Source organism: Peromyscus leucopus, chromosome 1 (genome assembly GCF_004664715.2).
Source record: "Peromyscus leucopus breed LL Stock chromosome 1, UCI_PerLeu_2.1, whole genome shotgun sequence".
Lineage (NCBI taxonomy): Eukaryota > Metazoa > Chordata > Mammalia > Rodentia > Cricetidae > Peromyscus > Peromyscus leucopus.
Window position 1 is genome coordinate 79,227,914 of NC_051063.1, and position 23,794 is coordinate 79,251,707.

General features: G+C 51.7%; 1 protein-coding gene across 1 annotated transcript in view; it reads left to right on the top strand.

The window, feature by feature from the left end:
• Positions 1–21,896, top strand: part of Gtf3c1 (general transcription factor IIIC subunit 1) — a 69,335-nt gene extending 47,439 nt beyond the window's left edge. The window contains 16 exon segments of the mRNA XM_028867905.2: positions 1,461–1,618; positions 3,147–3,289; positions 4,808–4,889; positions 6,493–6,605; positions 9,070–9,132; positions 9,906–9,999; positions 12,431–12,603; positions 13,373–13,660; positions 15,609–15,868; positions 16,876–17,165; positions 18,214–18,724; positions 19,277–19,316; positions 20,096–20,288; positions 21,101–21,309; positions 21,311–21,332; positions 21,334–21,896. Of these exon segments, the coding sequence (XP_028723738.2) occupies positions 1,461–1,618; positions 3,147–3,289; positions 4,808–4,889; positions 6,493–6,605; positions 9,070–9,132; positions 9,906–9,999; positions 12,431–12,603; positions 13,373–13,660; positions 15,609–15,868; positions 16,876–17,165; positions 18,214–18,724; positions 19,277–19,316; positions 20,096–20,288; positions 21,101–21,309; positions 21,311–21,332; positions 21,334–21,414 (2,720 nt within the window). The 3' untranslated portion in view covers positions 21,415–21,896.
• The last annotated feature ends 1,898 nt before the right edge of the window (positions 21,897–23,794 follow it).

Genomic DNA, 23,794 nt, shown 5'->3' on the forward strand with positions numbered 1-23,794 from the left:
CTCAGAGGCTGCTATTGGTCACCCCACTTACTCTTTGGACATGTTCTGGAAACATCTCTATAAGGCACCTTCAGAGGACTTAGCAACCCGGTGGAGCGATCGTAGATTGGTAGATGATGAGAGGAACGGAATGAGCGTATAAAGGGGATTTATTAGAATGGCTTACAGGCTGTGGTCCAGCTAGTCCAACAATGGCTGTCTACCAATGAATCCAGTTGTTGCTTAGTCCATGAGGCTGGATGTCTCAGCTCATCTTCAGAAAGTATACACTGGAATCCTGAAGAAGTAGGCTCTTATCCCGGAGAAGAAATGGCCTCAATAAATGAAAGCAATCAGGCAGAGGGGCCAACCTTCCTTGTACTACCAGTTCTGTGTTTCCTCCACCCTCAGCAAGCAGCTCAGCAGGTCTTGGCTCTTTCCCTGGAGGAGTGACCCACACTTCATTCCTGAAGGGTCTGTGCCCTTGGTCATCCTGCCTGGGTCAGGCAGTTGTAGTTTCCCATTGACTTTAGCCACAGGACGTGGTAGCACCAAGATGCCTTAAAGCTGTGGTTCTCAACCTTCCTAGTGTGACCCTTAATACAGCTCCTCATGTCAGGGTGACCCCAACCATAAAATTATTTTCATTGTTACTTCATTTAGCTGTAATTTTACTACTGTTATGAATTGTAATGTAAATATTTTTGGAGATAAGAGGGTTACCGAAGGGGTCATGGCCCACAGATTGAGAACCACAGCACTCCAGACATAATCTATTTTACCTCCATTGTGGAGAGGCAGTCCACTTTCCCCTTGGTAATCTAGATCAACGCTGTTCTCCTTTCTTGGCTTGTTGGCATCAGAAGTCCAGAGTGGCCAGTGAATGGGGAGGATGAGCCTCCCATTCAGCGGGAAGTTTGTTCTGGCTCCTGGCAGGAGCACTCCCCACTCTGGAACCAAAACTTAAGGTCCCAGGAAGAGGAACCAAAATTTCCTAGTGGGTCACTAGAGTGATAGTGAGTGGAACTATCCCCGTCTACTCCTTGATTTCTGAACCCATAGATCCTGGTTATGGGAGAAACCGTACCATATATTAGACACTGGCTCAAAACTTCTGGAAAACCCTGCCCCAACCCTCCAGGCTCCTGTTCTAGCTGTGTCTTCAAAAGACCACTCCATCTTTCTATCAGGCTGGCTGCTTCGGGATGATAAAAACCAGTGGATTCCATGGCCGTAGGCCTACTGTCACATTTCCCTGGCTGTGAGGACCATGTTCATACTGCCTAACCTGAACCCATGACATTCAGCCAGAGAAATGGGTAACTGCCCTTCCTGGTTTGCTTGTTTGGAATTGGGCATTGTCTAGTAGCTGGTAGGCTTGGTCACTTCTTGCCAGTGCAGTTGGGGCCCTTCCCCTCTGGAAGAAAAGCTGCCTCTAGCCAGTTGCTGAAGGTCCCTCTCCTCTCCCCTTGTGTTTCTAGGAGAGCACCCGGAAGCCAAAAGCAAAAAGCTGCGCTACCAAGATGAGGCTGACCAGAATGCCCTCCGGATGATGACCCGGCTGCGTGTCTCCTGGTCCATGCAGGAGGATGGGTTGCTAATGCTCTGCCGAATTGCCAGCAATGTCCTCAATACCAAGGTACTTGCCGTCACCTCCGGCACCTGGGAGCAGCCCTTTGCTGTGCTGTGAGAGCTATGGCTCTGGACTCATTACCACTCCCAGCAGCTGCCCAGAAAAGCATTTCCCAGAATCCTGTGTACTTGCACTGCCAGCCTGCACATTCTCCCAGCCTTCAGTTAGACGTGTGTGCACGTCTGCCTGGCTGCAGTGGAGCAGGTCAAGCCATTTCACTCTTGTCTGCTGCCCACCCCTTCCTTCTGTGTGTCTGCTGATGTGGCTTGGTGTGTTCAGTACCATGAACCGTGATTTCCACCTTGGCTCTGTAGTTTTGGTACCCCTGGGCCCTAGAGTAGTTGTACCCCTATGGCAAAGACACTTGGCATTTCCTGCCCGTGGCCCTGCACATTTGTCTTCCACACTCAGTGTATCTTCCCTGCCTTGTTTTCACTCAGCAGACCCTTCCATGCTTCTCTTGGTGACAGGTTCTACAGCCCAGCCAGAGTTCCTGTGTTTCACAGTCCCACAGCACCTCGTGACCCCTGGCTCTGTGCTTCCTGCCGGCATGGCGAGCAACAAGGCATGAGCAAACCCATGCTCTTTAGAGAGGCCACCAGGATATGAGCTCCATGCCGACGGGGTCAGGGCCACTGCAGGCAGTGATGTCAACAAATAGAGTGGTTCTTACGGCTGATCTGTGTCCTGGTCACCAGCATACCAACCAGAAGAAGCCAGTTAGGGCCGTGTTGCTTTTTCCATCCCTGTTCTGATCCATTGTCTCCAATGCTTGCACCCCACCCTTTCCTAAATTCCTTCTCTATTTTTCCCTAAGGAAAATGGAGAGGTGCCCAGTACCATCCTGAACTCTGTCTGCTACCTCTCACATGGCTCTTTATTACAGCACTGGTGGTCAGGAATGCCTCCCCTCCCCATCACCTGCCCCCCACTCCTCTCTAGAACTCGGTGGCATCTTGTTAGCATTGTTAGGAAAATCACCTGTCTTTAACCCTTTCCTGTGTATTATTATTTTCTGACATGTTCTGAGTTTGCTATCTTAGTTCATTCTGTTTCTTCCAGTATATGTATTGGAAGATGATGTGATATAAGGCGCACGGTACAGAATGCCTCTGAGAACACAGAATGTACCAGTGTTTAACACTCTCTACCTACCCAAGGTGATGCATACCTTTGATCCTAGGTGTCAGGAGTTCCAGGCCAGCCCTGACTGCCCAGAGAGGACCCTACTTCAGTACCAAAAGAAAGAAGCAAAACTCCCGAAGCACATTTACCATTCTCTTAACCTTACCTGATACTGGGGCCTCCCTCAGTGTGTGCCAGAAAGTACAATCCCATACGATGTTGAGGACTTGTCCTGTTTTTCTGTACCCAGGTCTCACTTGGTACAATGTAGGTAGGCGAACATGAGGTGAACGCTCTGAGCCTCCCTGGGGAAACAGGCTCCTAGGACACACTCATTCCCAATCCTTTCTGTTAGCTGTCCTGAATATGGGCTCTGCAGGTACTAACTGTCACTCTGTGTTTGGACTAGGTGAAAGGACCATTTGTCACCTGGCAGGTTGTGCGGGACATTTTACATGCTACCTTTGAAGAGTCTTTGGATAAGACATCTCACTCGGTTGGACGAAGAGCTCGCTACATAGTCAAGAATCCCCAGGCCTTTATGAACTACAAGTAAGCCACATTTGCAGCTGGATGGCTCCAGCCCTTATTCCAGCACTCCTAGCTCCTTTTCTCCCCTTTACCCGTCGTGTTCAGACTCGGGTGTGGGTGGAATCCAGGTAAAGTGTGGTGAGTAGAGTGGCTGTCCAGCTGTTGCAGTCTGCAGGTGAAACAGACATGACCTTCCAGAGCAGGTGTGGTTCTGGGCTGTGCACATGAGCTTACAGATCACCTCTGGGAGCAGGCGCTGAGTGAGGCTCACTGTGCATCTGTCCTGATATCCCCATGCGTGGAGGGCAGGGACTGACTGGCACTGCTGTGATCAAAGCAGTCCTAAGAACTTCACAGAGCTCATTCTTGGGAAAAGAACACAGACCAAAGAACACTGTATCCCCTTGGCAGAACTGGTTGTCCCCAAGTCCTTCTGGGTGAGGCCCAGGCCTTGTGGGGACAGCAGGTACTTAGGAATCACAAAGCATCTTCTTGGCTACAGGGCCGATCCACTGTCTCCTTACAGGCCTTCAGGCTCTTCCACAGCTTCCTCCACAGGGGACCACGGAGGGAAGGCCAGAGAGTCTGTGGAGCTGGGAGGTACCCACAACATGCCACCAGTGCAAGAGTTGGATGGGGTGGAAGGCAGGGACAGAAGAAGGTCCTGTACTGTACCAGTTTCAGGTTAACCAGGGCACAGCGATTCTGCACTGCTGGTCACCTACAGTCGGCCAGGCCATGTCCACATTGCATGCCTAGGGCCTTTCTTGTATGAAGCCACTTTTGCTTATTTATAGAATGTTCTTGTTTCCTACCTGAAAGAATTCTCTGAAGGAAAAATGCCCACATGTCAAGAGGTGTGTCAAAATGGTAGAGAGTTGTCAGGGAAGAGGGTCTGAGGCTTGGGCTCCCTGCTCCCAGCATGCCTGGGACAAAGAAAAAAGGGGGTTCCAGAGTCAGCAGCCCTGGGGTCCTGTCTTCCTGTGGACTGGAGATGAGGTCATTTGCTCACCTGGAAGTCGGGTGATGAAAACCAAGGACAGCATTCGCAGCCCAGGCCTCTCTGTTCCCTGACAGCAGAGATGGCAGACTGGCTGGCTGGGCCTTTGACAGGCTTGTTTCTCCTTTGCTTCCCTTTGGGCAAGCCAGGTTCCACTGCCCTCACAGGAAGGGACAGGCTGGCAGGGGGACAGCAGTGCTGCGGCCAGGAACTCTGATAGCAGATGGTGGTGTACCGTAGTTTAAAATTCACACACACACTTCTGTTGGTCCTCTCCAAATCCCTGTGATGGGGTAGGGCTGAGGGAGAATGCCGTTGTCCTCAGTCTCCCCATGGAAGATAGAAGCCAAGATGGAAATGTGAGCCTTGACCAGCCTGACTTGCATTGGGTGCAGCTCACTGCAGGGTGCTCATTCCCCAAAGCTAGTTGTCCCACCAGTGCTTAGGTAGATCATAGCTCTCCGTGAGCTGGCCATCGGCTCCCAGCCTTCCAGCAGAGGGGGGAGCAACTTGAACAGCACTGACCTTCCTTCCCACAGGGTCTGCCTGGCAGAGGTGTACCAGGATAAGGCACTCGTTGGAGATTTCATGAGTCGAAAGGGTAACTACGAAGACCCAAAGGTAAGTCCCATGCAGTGGCAGGGCCCGGTGCACTCTGAAGATAGGCATTGAGGAACTGCCTAGCCCTCAGGACCCTACAAACACAGTCAGCTTGGCCGTGCTTAGAACCCTTGGCCCTGACTCCAGGCCTCCATTTTAAAGTTGACTGTGTATGACTTGGTAATTTCAAATGCTGTTGAGCTTGGGCCTGTTAAGAAAATAAAGCAACTCTAGCCTGGTCTACAGAGTGAGTTCCAGGAAAGGCGCAAAGCTACACAGAGAAACCCTGTCTCGAAAAAAAAAAAAAAGAAAGAAAGAAAGGAAGGAAGGAGGGAGGGAGAGAGAGAGAGACAGAGAAAGAAAGAAAGAGAGAGAGAGAGAGAGAGAGAGAGAGAGAGAGAGAGAGAGAGAGAGAGAGAGAGAGAGAGAGAGAAAATAAAGCAACACTCTTTAGAAATTGCAGGTGGGCCAGATGGTGTCTGATAGGAAGGAGGTAGCTGTGCGGGCCCAGGTACTTCTGCCCTGGCTCAGTGTTGACCTGCTGTCAGCCATTTTAGACCCTGCTATACCCATGTCAGACCTGTTAGGAAAGCCCAGGGAGGGGTGTGTCTGCCCCTAAACAGGAAGAGAATGCCCTGGCCTTCATCACATGGGACAAGTCTTCTCCAAGTGAGGAAGGACGGCATGGGCCTACAGGGGTCTAAGACGGCCAGGAATACTGAAGTGCATGCACCAAGCAAATCCAGCCTCGTGAGGCTGAAGACCTTGCCTGTCATATAAACAAAGCAGTCAGTGTAGTGGGCTGTGTTCACGCTGCCGTGGAAGAATAGAGAGTAATAGAGTAATCACCAGAGCTCAGCTCTCCATCTTGAACATGGAACCTCTAGACAGAGTTCCAGAAGCTCCCAGCGGACCCTCATACAGAGGCTGAGGTGACATGAATGGATTGGCACACTGGCTCATCCTAAGGGGCCAGTCACACCAAACCAGAACACCTCTAACTAACAAGAAAGACTGGATACTAAACAGTCAGTAAGCGTGTCTGCCCCTGTGAACTTTTTAGAGGTATCTACTCTGGCCTGAAACTGGGAAGCTGGGGGCAGCTGAGTGGACACAGTAAGAGGGAGGGGTACAACCCCCTTGGAGCACAGCGACAGCCCAGGTTTGCAGCCAGGTGTGACAGGTCCAGAGAGGAAGCCAGTCTTCTGTGACTGCATGCATCCCAAGCTTTTAGCCCTGCTTCTCTGGGCCTGAGCTCTAGGAAAGGTATGAGGCCGAGCAGAGACTTCTCAGATAGGTCTGCATGAGGCAGCGGGCCACATGAGCATGAGGGGCTGGAGAAGTTGGAGAAGTCAGCTTACACAGGGCAGCCAGGGAAAACCAAGCTGAGAGAAAAGAGGTAATAGAGCAGCATGTACCTGGCAGCCAGCCTGTCCCTGTGCATGGTGGGGACAGTGCAGGCCGTGTTTGCATCTCCCCTCTGCCTGGGGAAGGTGGGGAGCAGGCATGAGAGCTGTCCGTGTCACTGGACCCCATGGCTGCCAGAGGAGTTTGCTCAGTGTCCTTGGTGCTTGCACAGCCTCCATCCCATGGGAAGGTGTAACAGCTAAGCTCTTGCTTACAGGTTTGTGCCAAGGAGTTTAAAGAATTTGTGGAGAAGCTGAAAGAAAAGTTCAGCTCTGGCCTGAGGAACCCCAATCTTGAGATCCCCAACACACTGCAGGAGCTCTTTGCCAAGTAGGTGTCTTGTCCTGAGTGGGCAGAGCCTTGCACTCTGCAGGTGGGTAGCAGAGATTAGCAAGCTGGACAGTGAGTGCCTGCCTGGCTGTACTTGGCCTTGCATTGACCCTCCAAGGACCACCTGATGCCAGGTAACCTGAGGCCCTGCACGTCCTGGTACCTATGTTTCTTCTCCCACTGAGTCCCTGCTGCCCACCTAACTAATCCAGGCTCTGTGTTGTGTGTGCTTCTTGCTGAGTTTGTTGATTTACTAATTAGGAGACTATAAGATGGAAGGAGGGAAGGGAGAGGGAAGGGGGTGGCTCTAGGCCCCAGTGATCTGCCTCAGGGCTACAGCCATGTGTCAGAACAGCTGCATCCATCCTGCACAGCTTCAGTCCTAGGGAGGCACAGGCCACTGTCCCTGGGCCAGGGTCACAAAGCAGGGCCAGGGCCTATGCCGAGTGGCTCTCATAACAGATTAGGTTTTTGGCTCACCACTTGTGTGGAGGAACATACTAGTATGAGACTAGTTTGAAGGGGCATGAACCAGGCCTGTTTCCACAGCAGCATCCAGATACGGATCCCTCCTCCTCCATCCTCATGGAGGGAGACACACTCCTCTCGTCTTAGCTCTCAGCGTTTCATTTGGGAATCATACTACAAGGTTCATTTAGTAGTGAATATAGTGTCCACTCTTTGAGACCTCCATGGTAATGCCCTTTTTTGTGTGTGGTGGGACAGATCTATGTAGTCCAGGCTAGTCCCTAAGTCTGAGCGTTCCTCCTGCCTCAGCCTCTTGGTCCTTAGGATTATGGGCACGAGTCACCACACCCAGCCATAGCTGTTTTCTGGATTTTGTTTTCTGGATTTGGCAGCAAAGCACTGTCTATAATTTCCATGCGTGGATGTGCAGTTTATGCTCACTCTTGATGGTATCTCAGTGTCTGTGCCCATGCTTGTGGCTTATGTTCCTACACATGTGCATTCAAACAAGAGGCTGCTTGTAATCCTAAATGAAGACAGTTTTAAGGATGTAAAAGCAGAGCTCTAAACACTTGGAGGAAAAGTGAGTTGCAGATGTGGCCGATAACATTGACTTTGGCCTTAAGTGCTCTGTGGACCAGGCAGGATGGAAGAGACTTCCATGCCCTCCCCATAAGATGAAAGTGGAATTTACTGAAAAGGCACTTTTTCTGTCAATAAAATTTAGGTAAAATTTACCATTGCAGAGTTGAGGTTTTACTTTACTTTTCTGAAAACCAAAGGAATGACTTGGTTAAACCTGAGGTTTTAACAGTTAGTTCCTTCAATTTATATTGACTTCAATTTCATGTAAAGTGATATTGCATAAAATTCACAGAAAAGATAGGAAATGTTCTGTTCTTCTGCCATCAAGATTGTTGCTTATTTGTAAGATTTATTTATTTTTACTTCCATAGTGCTGGAGATTAAACCTAGGACCTTATACATAAAAGGCAAATGCTGTACCTCAGAGCAAACCCTCCTCAATTTGTAATTGGTGGTTTGTGTTTGTTTGTTTGTTTTTTGTTGTTGTTGTTTTGTTTTGTTTTTTTGAGGCAGGGTCTTACATGTAGCCAGGCTGGCCTTGAATTCATATTCTCTTGCCTCATCCTCCCTGATACTGTAGTACAGGTGTGCAGCATCAGGTCCAGTTTACTCATTTCCTGTTGACATATGATAATGGTATATACTTATAAGATACATAATGTTATATGTAGTATATTATTATTTAAGACCAGTAAGCACAATAAATCACTTAAAACTCATTCCTCACCCTCACCATAACCTTCCATCAGTTTCATCCCTCTGCCTATCTGTCTTCCTGCCTTAAGCCTCATAGCACCTTCCTGTTTGGTTTCCATGAGTTCAGACAGACCTCCAGCACCTACATAAGTGCCAGGTGATCATGGCAGCCTTTCTATACTCACAGCACAGGCGGCAGAGACGGGATCCCTGAGCAAGCTGGCTAGCTAGACTAGCTAATCAGCAAGCTGCAGGCTCCTGTGAGAGACCCTGCCTCAACAAATAATGCAGAGTGATTAAGGAAGATACTCAAGGTCAACCTCTGACCTCCACACATACACTTGCACATATGTGTATTGCAACCTACAAATAAGCAGATGCACCCCACACCCATAAACATACACAGACCATTTCTTTGCGTTCTTTTCCACGGTCCTCACTTTGCTTGTCTTCTACTCATAGTGAACCCACAATTTTACACCCTCTGTCCCTGTCTATCCATGTGTTCCCACCATGCTTTGTAAGAGGACCCTTACTCTCCTAATCCTCAAGTCATAAGAATGGACTTGTTTGATGGGTGAAACCCGGTGTGGTTTCTGTGTGTGCTGAGTTCGGCTTGTTCAGCCCTTCAGCATTGAATGGCCACCATGAGCAAGTGCCAGCTCGGTGGAAGGCCACCCTGCCCCACTGGCATACTCTTCTGCCTCCTATGCAGATACCGAGTGTTGGCAATTGGAGATGAGAAGGACCGTGTCAGGAAGGAGGATGAACTTAATAGGTAAGCTCCATTTCTCAGCTACAGCCTCGATGGGGAACCTAGGGCCAAATCCAGCCTGCCACCTGCTTTTGTGAATAACTTTAGAACACAAGCCATGTTCATTTGATGTGCTGTCTGTACTGTTTCCTTCCTGTGCTGAGTGGTTTTACTAGAGCCCATGGGGTCTGGCCCTTTACAGAGGAAGTTGGCCACGGCCTAACCTCAGATATCACCCGCCTGCTCTTAAGTGAGCTCAACCCAACAGAAAATGTTGTGTTTTGGGTGGTTCCCCCCCCCCCAGCATCCTGTAAAGAAATATTCATCTGGATTTTAGCACTATAAAGTAGTACAAAATGATCCTTTTTCTCATTTAGAGTCAGGGAAAGAAAAAGCTTACTTTTACTAGCTGGTTTAAAAGCTGGTTACACACCATATTGCCCCTTACCCTCTAAGGGAAGATACTTTTGTTTGTTGAGACAGTACCTTACTCTGTTTCTCACACTGGCCTGAAACCTGCTCTGTGGGCCAGCTTTCCCATCTCAGCCTCCTAGCTCTGGGATTATAGGCAGACATCAGACATTATAGGCTGGGAACAGTTTGTTGTTGTTGTGAGACATGAACAATTAGTAAGTCTAAGAACTGCCTTTTACTTGGGTTTTGTGACTGCGTCAGCATTCACAGCACTTCTGGGATTGCAATGTCTTAACTAAGCATTTCTCGTGTGTGCACTTACCTCTCAGGAGGTTGCTGTGGGCCAGCAGCCCCCTGCAGTCTCGGTACTTACTGTGTTTCAGTGTGGAGGACATCCACTTCCTGGTGCTACAGAACCTGATCCAGAGCACACTGTCCCTCTCTAACAGCCAGTCCAACTCTTGCCAGTCCTTCCAGGTGGGTGCTGGCCTCCTCAGCACAACAGGGCCCTTAGGGCCTTAGGGAACCAGAGCTATGTGGATGCTTACTCTGGCCATCCCAGCTGTGGGTCTTGGGGACCTTGAGTGCCTTTCATTCTTGTGTATTTATTGCTGCTATAATCAAACCTAAGGCTTCCTACATGCTGTACAAGCACTCTAGCATGCCAACTCCAAGCTACTGAGGGGTGGGACCCCATAAGCCTGGGCATCCCTGTCTCTGGTTCTGACTCAGGTGCTGAGCCACTGCCTAGTCTTTTCCTGTTGCTGTGATGAAGTATTCTAAGTATTCTAATAAGCAACTCAAGAGAGGTCAAGGAAGCAAGAGCTTGAGGCACATTGCATCTACAGTCAAAAAACAGGAATGAGTGCTTGCTGAGTTTGCTGCTCAGGTACTTTTCAGCATGCATCACAGCCAGGCAATGGTGCCTCCCATAGTGGGCAGTCTTCCTACCTCAGTTATTGTAATCAATATAATCCCGCATGGGCATACCTGGAGGTCTACCAGGTGATTCTAGATTCCATAAAGTTGATGACACTAGCCATCACAGCCCCCCTTGTGCTAGTGATTGTCTTGCTGGGGCTGCAGACACCTCCTCCTAAGGCCTGTGCCATAGGGCTCCAGTGGAACTGCTGAAGAAAGATGTTTAGTTTTTGTTTTTGTTGTTTCTTACTATTTTTTAAGATTTACTTATTTTTATTTTTGTGTGTGGGTGTTTTACCAGCATGTCTATCTGTGAATCACATGGAGTGTGTTGCTCACAGAGGCCAAAAGAGTGAGTCTTTTCCCCTAGAATTGGATTTGCAGACAGTTATTAGCTATCATGTGGGTGCTGGGAATTGAACCTGGGTCCTCTAGAAAAGCAGCCAATGCTCTTAACCTATGTCATCTCTCTGGCCTGTTTTTCTGAGATGGTCTCACTATGTAGCCCTGGCTGGTCTAGAACTCGCTGTGTAGATAGGCCAGCCTTGAATTCACAAAGGTCTGTCTCTCAAGTGCTAGGATTAAAAGTACGCACCACCATGCCTGACAGGAAGATGCTTTTGATATCTTGCCTCAGAGAACTACCTTGGCCCTGGACATTGAGCAGGAATGGATGTGCCTCCACAAATCCCTAAGTGTCATTAGATCTGTCCTGCTCTTAAGTCACCTGGTATAGTTTCTTCCCACAAGGACACCCAGGACCCCATATCTGAGAGTGCCAGCAAACAAACACTCACTTGTTTTCTGGCAACACTTAACTCTCTTTGGCCTTCTGCATGGTTCCAAATGAGAACCTGGTTATTGGTAACACCTGTCCCTTGGCCTCGTGAGCATTCTGCAGCTGGAGAACATGAAGCCCTGTGTAAGCCTGAACTACAGTAGAGTATACAGTGAGGTAGAAATCCCAAGATCTCAGCCATGGCCATACCAGTTCTTTGTTGGGCTCATGCTTATTTAAAAAGAAAGCCAAAGATATGTCTCATGCTCAACAGGGAGCCCAGGCCTGTGAGCCCTCAGCATCCTGCTTGCTTCCTCAGCCCCAGAGAAGAAAGTAAGCAGCCACCAGCTGCTCTTCCACTTCCGCTTCCATCTCTAGGGACATCTAGGCTCAGATGGAAAGTGTCTAAGAAAGACCACCTAAGCACCCATCCCCCAGAGCAGGCAGGGTGCTTCTGTGGCTCTCAGGAGCTAGCACTGAGGACATCAGGGCCATCAGTGACACCCAAGGCTCATACAGTACCCCTTAGGTTCCCCGCAGTCTAGGTTCTCAGAAGGCAGAAGGAATGGGCAGACACTGCAAGCATGCTACAAGGATACTTTCCTGCGGCAGCCTAGGCTCTCAGGATCCAAGTGGTGACCCTGCTGTCTTGATCTGGCACACAGCAGCAGGTGTCTGGAGGATGTACCCAGCAAGTTCTCAAGAGCAGAATCGTAGACGGCCAAGCCCCCGTGCTGGCTGCAGCTTCTTCTGCACTTCTGTAGGGAGGAAAGGTGAAAAGCATTGCAGCCTCGTTCTCTCTGCCCCAGACAGTCTCCCCCTGGGGTCGGACTGTGCACACCCAGACCTGTCAGGCAGACTGCCTGGAGAAACCAGGGTTGTGTGACACTCAGGTGCTCTCTTCCAAGAGACTGCTCCTCGCGGCCCACACCCCAGTGACCACCTGGCCCCTCAGCAGTGAAGTTACTCCTCTCTTGGTCTCACTCCTGCCTCACAGCAAGGCTTCGGAGTGTCACTTAGCTGTCATGCTCTGCGCTGTCACTAGGAAATCCCAGGGTCAGTACGATCCAACAGCCTGAGAGCCTCTTGGAGGCATTCAGGCTGGTCAGCTGAGCCAGGGTTCCTGTGAGTGGCTCCTTGCAGTTTCTATGCTGCTATGGCTGGCTCCCCTTCTGGCCAGGCACCTCACCCTGCCATGTGCTATTACAGATCTTCCGTCTCTACCGGGAGTTCCGGGAGCCTGTACTAGTGCGGGCCTTCATGGAATGCCAAAAGAGGAGCCTGGTCAACCGGCGCCGAGTCAGCCATTCCCAGGGTCCCAAGAAGAACCGTGCTGTGCCCTTCGTGCCCATGTCCTACCAGCTCTCCCAATCATACTACAAGTGAGTGTCCTCAAGAGCAGAGGGCTTGGTCCAGGAGGGTTCTCTCTGCCTATCTCCTATGCGGTAGTGCTGCCGTGAAGCAAGTGGAGGAAAGTTCGTTCCAAGTTGTGTGAGCAATCCCGGGAGCAAGGCAGCTGCCTAGTGGGCTAGCCTTATCCCTCCCCCAGGCAGCTCAGGGTGCCCCAGAACCTCTCTGCACCACCAGCCTCTGATTGCAGGGTGGGGAAGCCCCTCATCCAGGCACGTCATGCCAGCCTCCAGTCAGCGGGGGCTACATTTGGACATTAGATGATTCCACCACTAGTCCTTTTGGCTTCTCCCCATTCCAGGCCCTTCCGTCTCCTAGGTCCTCACCCTGAGGAGCTTGGGCTCCTTTGCACATGGGGAGGGTGAGGCAGCAGAAGATACGAGTGTGGTCGGCAAGTAGGGTACACTTCTTGGGTCCCTGATCTCTGGGCTTTTGTCAGAGAACTGGCCTCCACGTCTGCAGACATTAAGATTGGACACACGTGTCCTATCAACTGTCACAAAAGGAGGTTCCTCCTCCTTGGGTTGCCAGCTGTTGGCATGAGGCATTGCCAGGCCTTTGGCATAGATGAACTGGCCCCACCTTGGATGAACAAGGTGAGTGGGGAAGAAATGCCCCCACAACACTGGTCTGCAGCACTGTTTCCCATCACAGTGGGCATGAGTGCTTGGGGGGGCACAAGGCCAGCACAGGCTGTAACAGCAGCTCTTCAATAGCATCTCCTTCCTGCTTTGCCTACAGGCTTTTCACATGGCGATTTCCCACCACCATCTGCACCGAATCCTTCCAGTTCTACGACAGACTCCGGGCCGCCAGCATACTGGACCAGCCTGATCATTTTTCCTTCAAGGACCTGGATAGCAGTGACCCTCCAAGTGACCTGGTGGCATTTTCTTTGGATAGCCCTGGAGGATACTGTGTAACAGTTCTGGCTCTCTTCTCCCTGGGCCTCCTCTCTGTGGATGTCAGAATTCCAGAGCAGATTGTGGTGGTGGACAGCTCCATGGTGGAGAGTGAGGTCATGAAGAGGTCAGAGCCCAGAGCAGCATGTGCATGTGACTCTTGTCACAGTTTGGGGACACACAGATTCTTGAGCCATTAGGAGTGGTCATTTCCTCTCATTGTTGTAGTACTGACAGGGTTATCTGCTCAGTCATCTGGTCTGAGTATATGGTCTATGTACATGTTCTCGTGGGAGTGTGCACATGGTATATATACATGTTCTCGTGGGAGTGTGCACATGGTATATATACATGTTCTCGTGGGAGTGTGCACATGGTATATATACATGTTCTCGTGGGAGTGTGCACATGGTATATATACATGTTCTTGTGGGAGTGTGCACATGGTATATATACATGTTCTCGTGGGAGTGTGCACATGGTATATATACATGTTCTCGTGGGAGTGTGCACATGGTATATATACATGTTCTCGTGGGAGTGTGCACATGGTATATATACATGTTCTTGTGGGAGTGTGCACATGGTATATATACATGATCATGTGGGAGTGTGCACATGGTATATATACATGTTCTCGTGGGAGTGTGCACATGGTATATATACATGTTCTTGTGGGAGTGTGCACATGGTATATATACATGTTCTCGTGGGAGTGTGCACATGGTATATATACATGATCATGTGGGAGTGTGCACATGGTATATATACATGTTCTCGTGGGAGTGTGCACATGGTATATATACATGTTCTTGTGGGAGTGTGCACATGGTATATATACATGTTCTTGTGGGAGTGTGCACATGGTATATATACATGATCATGTGGGAGTGTGCACATGGTATATATACATGTTCTCGTGGGAGTGTGCACATGGTATATATACATGTTCTTGTGGGAGTGTGCACATGGTATATATACATGTTCTTGTGGGAGTGTGCACATGGTATATGTACATGATCATGTGGGAGTGTGCACATGGTATATGTACATGTTCTCGTGGGAGTGTGCACATGGTATATATACATGTTCTCGTGGGAGTGTGCACATGGTATATATACATGTTCTCGTGGGAGTGTGCACATGGTATATATACATGTTCTCGTGGGAGTGTGCACATGGTATATATACATGTTCTCGTGGGAGTGTGCACATGGTATATATACATGTTCTCGTGGGAGTGTGCACATGGTATATATATACATGTTCTCATGGGAGTGTGCACATGGTATATATACATGTTCTCGTGGGAGTGTGCACATGGTATATATACATGTTCTCGTGGGAGTGTGCACATGGTAGGTATATATACATGTTCTTGTGGGAGTGTGTGTGTGTATGTGAATGCAGGTGCAGAAGCCAGAAGTGGGTGCCTTTACCACTCTTCTCATTTTTTGAGACAGTCTCAAATTTCTCCTCAGCTCAGCTAGAGGGGCTGTCCTGTGAGCTCTAGCGATCCACTTCCCCAGCACTCGAATTACAGACATGCTCCCGCCCCAGCCTTTGGTGGGGGTGGTAGGGATCCAAGCTCAGGTCCCCATGCTCGCATGGCAAACACTTTACTGACTGAGCCATCTTTGCAGCCCCCATCAGATTTTTGTCATTAGCAAACATGACTTTTGCTGCTTTGTATCTTTGGGGACCTTTGCAGAGGGGACTGGTGTTCCGGGATCTTGCTGGGCCAGCATCTGTCAGATTTGTGACTAGGATCGGCAGGGCAGTGTCCAGTGAGTTACCTGCTGGTACTTTCCAAGGGGCTAGGGGAGTGCTGCAGAGAAGGAAATGTGAGCCAGGTACTTTACTGTGGCAGAGCTGAGCTGGACCTTCATGGGGCGGTTTGGATGGTGACAGAGAAAGATTTGTCTCAAGTAGAGACACGTGGTGGTGGGGAGAGGGCACCTGGAGTGAGTGGTGTCTGTAACGGCTAACTGTTGCCGCTCAGTGAAGGCAAGGATGGCCGTGTAGCAGGTGGACTTGGTCTGAGTCCAGCCACCTAGTTGTCTTCTCTTCCGCAGCTTGGGGAAAGATGCAGGCTTGGATGATGACGAGGAGGAGGAAGACTTGGATGAAGGTTCAGGGGCCAAGCGCCAGGGTGTGGAAGTAAAGGCCCATCAGGCCTCACACACCAAGTACCTGCTGATGCGGGGTTACTACACAATGCCAGGAGTGGTCAGTACGCGCAACCTGAACCCCAATGACAGCATCGTGGTCAATTCCTGCCAGGTGAAGTTCCGGCTGCGCAGCACCCCTACGCCCACCCAGCTTGGGCCCACTGGTGAGTGAGTGTCCTGCCACAGTTCAGCTCCGGGGAAACCTGAGGCCCCTGGCCAGGCACACAGTGCTGGAGACATGGAGAGCGGCATTGCTGTTGCTAGCAGTCACCTCATCGGGCCTGTCCATGCTTTCTAGCTGATCTCCTTTGTGACACCTCCAGAGCCTTGAGTCCCGTAGTTTATGATGACTCTGTTGAATCTTGTCCTTTATCCCTTTGCTCTCCCTCTGCTGTGAAAGATGGGACACCAGCTCCATTGCCATCACCCACTTCGTGGTGGAGGAGCTCTAGGGAGTGCTAGATAGCTTGAACTTTTGTCCATGCTGCCATAGAATGGGAGTGGAAAGGCCCTGCCCTTGCAGCCAGCTGACCTTTGTATGGTCAAGGCCGATGGTGCTTGCTATCGCTGTCACTTCTCCTTTTCTTTTTTTTTTTTTTTTAAATTTTATTTATTTATTTTGGTTTTTCGAGGCAGGGTTTCTCTATGTAGCTTTGGAGCTTATCCTGGAACTTGCTCTGTAGACTAGGCTGGCCTCGAACTCAAAAAGATCCGCCTGCCTCTGCCTCCCAAGTGCTGGGATTAAAGACCCAGCTGTCACTGTCACTTTTTATCCACTGTCAGAACTCTGTTTTTCTGAAGTTTGAAGCAGGCAAAAATACAATGCCAACCTATAGGTTGTTGTCTCAGCTAAAGGAGCTCTCCTGGATAGAGCGAAAACCTGACTGCATGGACGTGGCCCCGGCGTCGGTACTCAGGGTTACGGGGTGGGGACAACATGAGCTTTAGGAAGGGGTAGCTCAGTACAGCTGCAGTGGGCCTGCAGCCGGCCGTAGTCACACACCAAGAGTCTGACTTCCAGGGCCCAGTGTGACCCCAGAAGGTGAGCCGTGACTCCTTGGGGAGCAGTGACCTGGTGCTGGAGCAGACCTTGCCTCAGTATTCCACATGTGTTGGTCCCACAAAGGGATTGCTGGGGTTTTTGCTGATTTTGCTTTCCTCGTGGTCTCAGGGTTCACAGGCACACCTCTGGAAGAGCTCCAGGCGGGGCCATCCTGCCTCCCTGATTCCTTCACCAGCCTAGTGGATCCACAGCTGCACACCTGCTGCCCAGAAGAGTTCGCCCACCACATGGCACAGTCCGGCTACAGCCCTGAGGATGTGGCTGCATCCCTGGAGATCCTGCAAACTGTGGTAGCTGCTGACTGCTTCGGGGTTGACAGGGAGAAGCTAAGCAGACGGTTCCCTGCCTTGGAGAAGATAGCGGGCCAGCGGACCAGGACGTTCTCAGACTATGTCCAGGTGGGCTCAGGGCCGACAGTTGCCGAGCAGAAGCACATGCCTGTGGTGGTGGGGTTTCCCTTTCACTGAAAAGTCAGGACATAGTCCTAACTCCATCACAGGACCTGGCTGAGCCCTGTAGCAGCTAGCCCTACTGGGGATAGGCCACATCCCCCTTGACTCTTCTGTTCCCCCAGCTCACAGGCATCCCATACCCCCTGGACTTCCCATCACTTGTTTGGTCCTTTGGATCTAAAGAATGTCATTCTAGTCTCTGTAAGCAGCTTCTGGGAATAGAATGCAGACAGTGGTCTGATGTGGAGTCTGCCATCTGGGATCTTTTGTGTAGGACATGGAGCTGACTGGGACTAGATCCTCCAGGGCTACTCCAGGAAACCCAGCCATAGTGGAAGCTGGCATGTGTTTCTGCGGAGCTCTTGGCACAGGGGATACTGTTTGCATGGTTTAAAGTGTTCTTACCCTTACTTATTGTAACTTTGGGAACTAACTGAGAGACCTCAGAAATTCTCAGGCTGTGGAGAAAAAGCCTGCTGACCACGAGAGGGTTGCAAGCCAGGCACTTTCTGCTGACCTCAGCACCCTGGCAGAGCTACATAGCCAAGGTGCAAGGCCTGGGCTTGAGGGTTTCTAGGAAAAAGGAGTGATGGTGATTCCTGGGACACTTGCTGCACAGAAGCGGACAGTGGAGGCAGATGTGACCTAAGCACAAGCAGTCTTGTCATTGTATTGAAACAGTGGCCGCCTTTGTAGAGCTGGACTGTCAAGACCCACAGGAGGACACATGAGGCAGGAGAGTCAGAGAGTCCTATCCATTGGCAGTAGTTCTGTGATCTCGGGCAGCAGGCTATGTCATGAGTAATGCAATAGGTACAGAGAGAGCCCACAAAGGCCCATACAGCTTGTAGCTCCAGGGCAGGATCAGGCTTGTCCCTTTGGACCTGGGCTTGCTGCTTGCTGAGAATACTTGACACTCGCTGCCATCCACACATCACCTACCTAGTGAAAACCATGCCTTTTTCCCAGGCAGACCCTGTGTCTCTTTTTCTAGGACCTCTTGGAGCAGCAACAAGTGATGGAAGTTGGAGGCAACACTGTGCGTCTGGTGGCCATGGCCTCTGCCCATCCCTGGCTCCTGCATTCAATGCGTCTGAGAGACACAGATGTAGACACCAAGGCCTCAGGGGATGACTCCCAAGCCAGACTCCCTGAGGGGTCTACCGGCGAAGACCACACCTCTGAGGGGACAGCAGTGCCTCCAGACAGCTCCCATAGCACCAAAAAGCGTGCCCACTGCTCTGTGGAGAGCCATGAGACTGATGCTGAGGAGGCCATAAGACTCCCTGCCAAAAGACCCACACTCCAGGATGTCCGAGTGGCGGCCAGCCCCAGGCCTGGGGCAGAAGAGCAGATAGAGGCCCAGACCTTGGCTCTGCTTGCGCCTCCTGAGGACGCAGGTGCAGAGATCCCCAGGCAGGAGAACCAAGAGAGTGTTGGTGGTCCCGGCCTGGAGCAGCTGGGCTGTGAGTTCCAGCTTCCAGAAGGCTCTGAAGACCCCCGAGGTACTGACCTCAACACCTCTCCCTATTTTCTGCCCCTTGTTTGACTGCTCTGGCCCTGTCTGTAACTGGGAACCTGCCCTGACCTCAGTGGGTGTGCTTACAGGACCGTGCCTGGAGAGCCTGGGGGTGGGAGCACCGGGTTTGCTGTGGTGACTGGGGAGGTTCTGTAGACAGAGAACACTTACTCCTAGAAGCATCTGAGCCTTGGCCAGGCCAGGGGATTTCCCTTTGCGATCTGCTGCTTCTCCCATGAGCTGTTGTTGCCTGAGAGCATTACACACTCTACCCTGTGGTCAGGGCTCCTGGCTGGGAAATGAGGTACTTACTGACTTCACTGTACCAGGGTCCCCGTGGGCCAGGATCAGCTCTGCACTTGCCACGTACTGGCAACATCTGTGGTGTACTGGCCTCAGCCACTCGAGTACCATACTCTGGGTAGAAGGCTATCTTTCTGGTCGCTGCTTATCCACTTTGGTACCTGTTGAATGGGGACAAGGGACATGACCTCCCACTTTGCCTTCTAAGAGTCTGCCACATTTTCCTCTCTTCCAGGACTTACAGAGAGCAACATGGCCCAAGCAGCATGGGAGAGGTAATGGGAGGCTTTGGCAGGGAAGGGCAGAGCGTGGAGAAAGTGTGACCTCAGCTTCCAGGCTAGTGACCTAGTGTCCGTCACTGGATGAGGCTCCTTCATAGGGTGCAAGCCTGGGTAGTTTGCTCTGAACAGAGGTTCCCAGCCAAGGACTTTCATCGGTCCTCTCTTGGGCCTCCTTCCACGGCCCACAGAACCCGCACACCCATCTTAGATGAGGAAAGGGCCTTCACAGCCAGCCTGTGACCACATTAACCAGAACTCAGGGCCGCCTGCCCAGGGCAGCCGCTCAGTCCTGTAGCTGAGAGATGGCATATCAGAAGGGCTGCACTTTCTCTGCCTTGAAGAGGCACCTGCAGTCTGGTCAGGGCCCACAGAGACCCTCCAGAAGTTTCTCCCTCCATGTGTATGTGGCCTCAGCCCACCAAGGCTGTGTACCTTGGATCTGCCCCCAGGGCACAGATGGACCCTCCAGGGTTCAGCCTTGGCTGCCAGAGCTACCAAGACCTGCCCCATACAGCCCATCAACCCTGGGCTAGTGTCCGCTTTGTGCCAGAGGCAGAGCTGCTGTGTGGGGAGATCTGTGAGTGAGCCAGCAGGGAGGAGCCCCTGGTCTAGGCTACAGTTGCACTCAGCCAGAGATTGCCCTGCCAGGGAGCAAGTAGAGGCTGGAGAGCCGTGGGCAGATAGTGGCCAAGTCCTGGGCCTCCCTGAGCCAGAGTAGCCTGTCTGTGACCGTCATGTCCCCTCAGTCTCTGACATCACTGTCCGTCTCACAGTGGCTGCGAAAGAGTGTGCTTCATTGGCCGCCCCTGGCGTGGTGTGGACGGGCGCCTGAATATGCCCGTGTGCAAAGGGATGATGGAAGCCGTGCTGTACCACATCATGTCCAGGCCCGGGGTTCCTGAGAGCTGCCTGCTGCAGTACTACCAGGGGGTCCTGCAGCCCGTTGCCGTGCTTGAGCTGCTCCGGGTAGGGCCCAGGGCAGCTGAGCCCAGCTGTGGGGTGGGGCACATGGGGGGTCAGGTCCATGGAAGGCTACACCCCGGTATCACCACCTCAGCTTACCTTCAGTGCCTTCTTCCATCGACAGAGGGGTCTGCCACTGTCGCTGAGGCTCTGCCTGGCTCTTGACCCCTTCTCCCTTGGCCTGCTGCAGCCCACCCCTGCAGCATTGGCCTGCTGCAGCCCACCCCTGCAGCAGGCTCCCTGTCCCTTGGGGACACTTGCCCTTGCTCTGTCTTACCCGCCCTGCTGTGGTCCTCCAGACTCACTTGGGGTCACATGCGCACAGATCCTCAGGAACCCGGGGTAAATAAATGGGATAATACAGAAGACTGAGGACCATGTGACCACTACTTTCCACAACCAGCTGCTTCCCAGCCTGGGCTGGTGGCTGCCCTGAGCTCCCATTCCCATGGTGCCCTGGGCCCCAGCTTCCTAGCACACAAGGAACTGGACACCTAGTGTGACATTCCCTGAACTTCCTAGCAGTCATTCCAGGCAGAGTTTCATGTGGGGCCAACAGGTGGTGGGAAGCCTTTGGTGGCTGAAGAATACCTGTCTGTCCTCCAGAGGTCCTTGTCACTGTGAGACCCATACCTGCCATCCTTCCTCCTGCCCATCTTGACCTAAACCTTCCTGCTAAGTCCTGCCTCCCCTCAAGGCCATGCTTGGCCATCTTCTGCCTGGGGACAGCTGTGTGGATTTGATAAATGTAGCAAGGCCAGGTCCCCAGGCAAGCGGGGCAGCACCTGTGTAACCCCACGTGTCTGTATCTGCAGGGCCTGGAGTCTCTCGGCTGTATCCAGAAGCGCGTGCTGAGGAAGCCAGCGGTCGTCTCACTCTTCTCCAAGCCTGTGGTGGAGGAACTGGGCCAGGCCAGTGAGACTGAGGCACTCTCCTACCCCGAGAGCACCGTCACCTACTATGAGCCTACGCTGGACTGTACCATCCGCCTGGGCCGTGTCTTCCCCCACGATGTCAACTGGAATAAGTGGATCCACTTATAGATGCTGCCCCGGGCCAGTGGAGGAGCCTCTGCCCATGCTCTGTAGCTCGTCCTGGACTACCCCGGGAGCCCTATCCCTCACAATGATGTTCCTACATCTCTGGTGGGCCTAGCCCACTTGTAGCAGCTGCCAGGTGACTTCAGTCCCCTCCGCTCTGTGGCTCTTGCTTCCAAGGTGCCCAGCCTTCCTGCAGGCCCATGTCCTGCTCTGAACTCAGGCTCCAGCATCAGCAGTAACTGCAAGGGTGGACATTGTTTGGGCAGCAGAGCTGATGGCCAAGCCCTCAGTCACCTGGAACCCACGACACCATTCAGACTCAGAGAGGAAGGGCTTTGTGGAGACACGCCACAGGGATACCTAGCAGAGTCTGCTCCTTTCTAGGTAGGACATCCCAATTGGGCTGAACCAAGCCTAGGCCTCTGACTCTCATGGGGACCCCTCCTGCCAGAAGCAAGGCCTATAGGTTTTGCTTTTGTTTGTTTTGTTGTTTTATTTTGCTCTTTTCTCATTAGATACAAGCCCCTGGCATGTATTTATTTATTTTTTAATTAAAGTGAGATCAAATGCATTAGTTTTATGTGTTTGCCTAATGATGGTTGGTCCCCAAGGGATTCCCCTACTTTCCAGCTGTGGCCCAGCCAAGTGTGGGTGCCCAAGTTGGTGGCTCCTGGAGAGGGAGGTAATCATTGGCCCTGGGAAGGGGCAGCATGGCATCCTTTAGCAGCTCCTAGCCCTGCCTGGGAGGATCTGGTCCCTTCAGGTTCTCTAGCAAGACATTTAACTTGTTCTTGGCAATGGTTAAAAACCTTGAGTTTTCACCTTATGGGAGAAAGAAAATTTAGATTTTTCATCTTTTTTTTTTTTGTTGTTTAAAATTCAAGCAAGTCTTAGCAGCAAGACTTGCCCTCATGACCGTCAGGAGAGCCACAGACCACTCGCCACAGCTGGCCTGAGCCTCCTCAGTTCTGGGCCCCTCCCTGTCCACCTTTCCTGCTTACTTAAAGGGCAGGGCACTTTGTGGCCTCACCCAGCTTTGCAGCCTGTCTCATCCTCCATGTCACTGCCCTGGTCACTGTAAGCCACACCCCTGTGAAAGGAGGTGAGCATGGGCCCAAGACAGGGAGCCGAGCATAGACACGCTGCAACAGTGTAAAACTGACCTGGGTAACATTCTGGGAAAACGTGGGGCAATGTAGGTGCTGGGCTCAGGAGCAGACCCTGCCTGTTACACTGCACGCGAGCTGGAAACCAGCAGCGAGGTTCTGCCGTACATCCAGGTCTCGGCTGAGATGGGAGGCCTGGGGAGCTGAAGGGCACCAAGCATGGACTCAGCTTGGCAGTACCCGTCTTCCCCAAGACCTCCTACATGGACCATTTGGAAAGCGTGTCTAGGGAAGGGACGTGGGGTTTGAGGGTACACTCAAGCAGATTCAAGGCTTATCTGAACACTTGTTCCCAAAGTCCCTCACTTCTTGGTTGTAGCCACCAGTTCATGTCCTTCCATCTGTCATCCATTTATGCATCTGTCTGCCCACCCAATCATCCATCCATCTGCCTGTCCGTCCACCCTCAGACTGTCCACCCAAACAGCTAGGTAGCAGCAGCCTTTCCAAATGCTGCACAAAGATCTCCAGAAACCACAGCAGGCTGCTGAGAAGTTCCGATTTCAAATAGAAGGAATGGTAAGCCACCAGTAACAAAGACTCCAGGAAGAGGCCATACAGGGCGCGCGTATCTCTCACCATCCCTCAGTGCCCAAAGTGATCCCATTCACTCGGGGCTGGAGTTCAGGCCTTGCTGAATTAAACTGCCCCAACTGCCTCAAACTGCCTCAAACTGCCTCAACACCCACAGCTCTCACCAGCGTCCCTTGTTCTCTCTGGATGGCTGAGAGCTGGAAAGCTGTCAATGACTCCTGCTCAGCAGCAGGGGGCAGCAGCAACCTGCGAAACCTCCCTGGGCCTGCGTGACTTCCTGTAAAAATGGTGTTACTGAGAACAGCACACAGCCATTCTGGACACTACAGAGAATTCGTGTCACATGACTGTGTGCCTGTTTCATGTATGAGGAAACTGAGGGCCCACAAGGTTAAAGCAGCTTCTACAAAGTTGGGAGCTGGTGGTAGGGCAGGTGTGATGGTTTTCCCGTCAGGCTGCCTGCCTCAGAGCTCCCTCCACAGCACCTGTGGTGCAGAGAAGGCGAGTCAGCACCATGCTCACTGAAGAAGAGCACAAGACGAAAGTTCCTACCTAGGGAAAGAAAAACTTCCAAATTGTTGGGGACAGGACCTCAGGCTGTCACATGGTTGGGGTTACAGAGATGAGTAGTCCTGGCCTCCACAAGCTTCCTGGGAACCCTGCCCCCTTTCATGTCTTCTGCAGGTCCTGTGAGGGCCGTTTCTCCCCTCTGCCATCCCTCCGTTCATTCCCTTCCCATACTGAGCATCTGTTCAGAACCCTGCCCCAT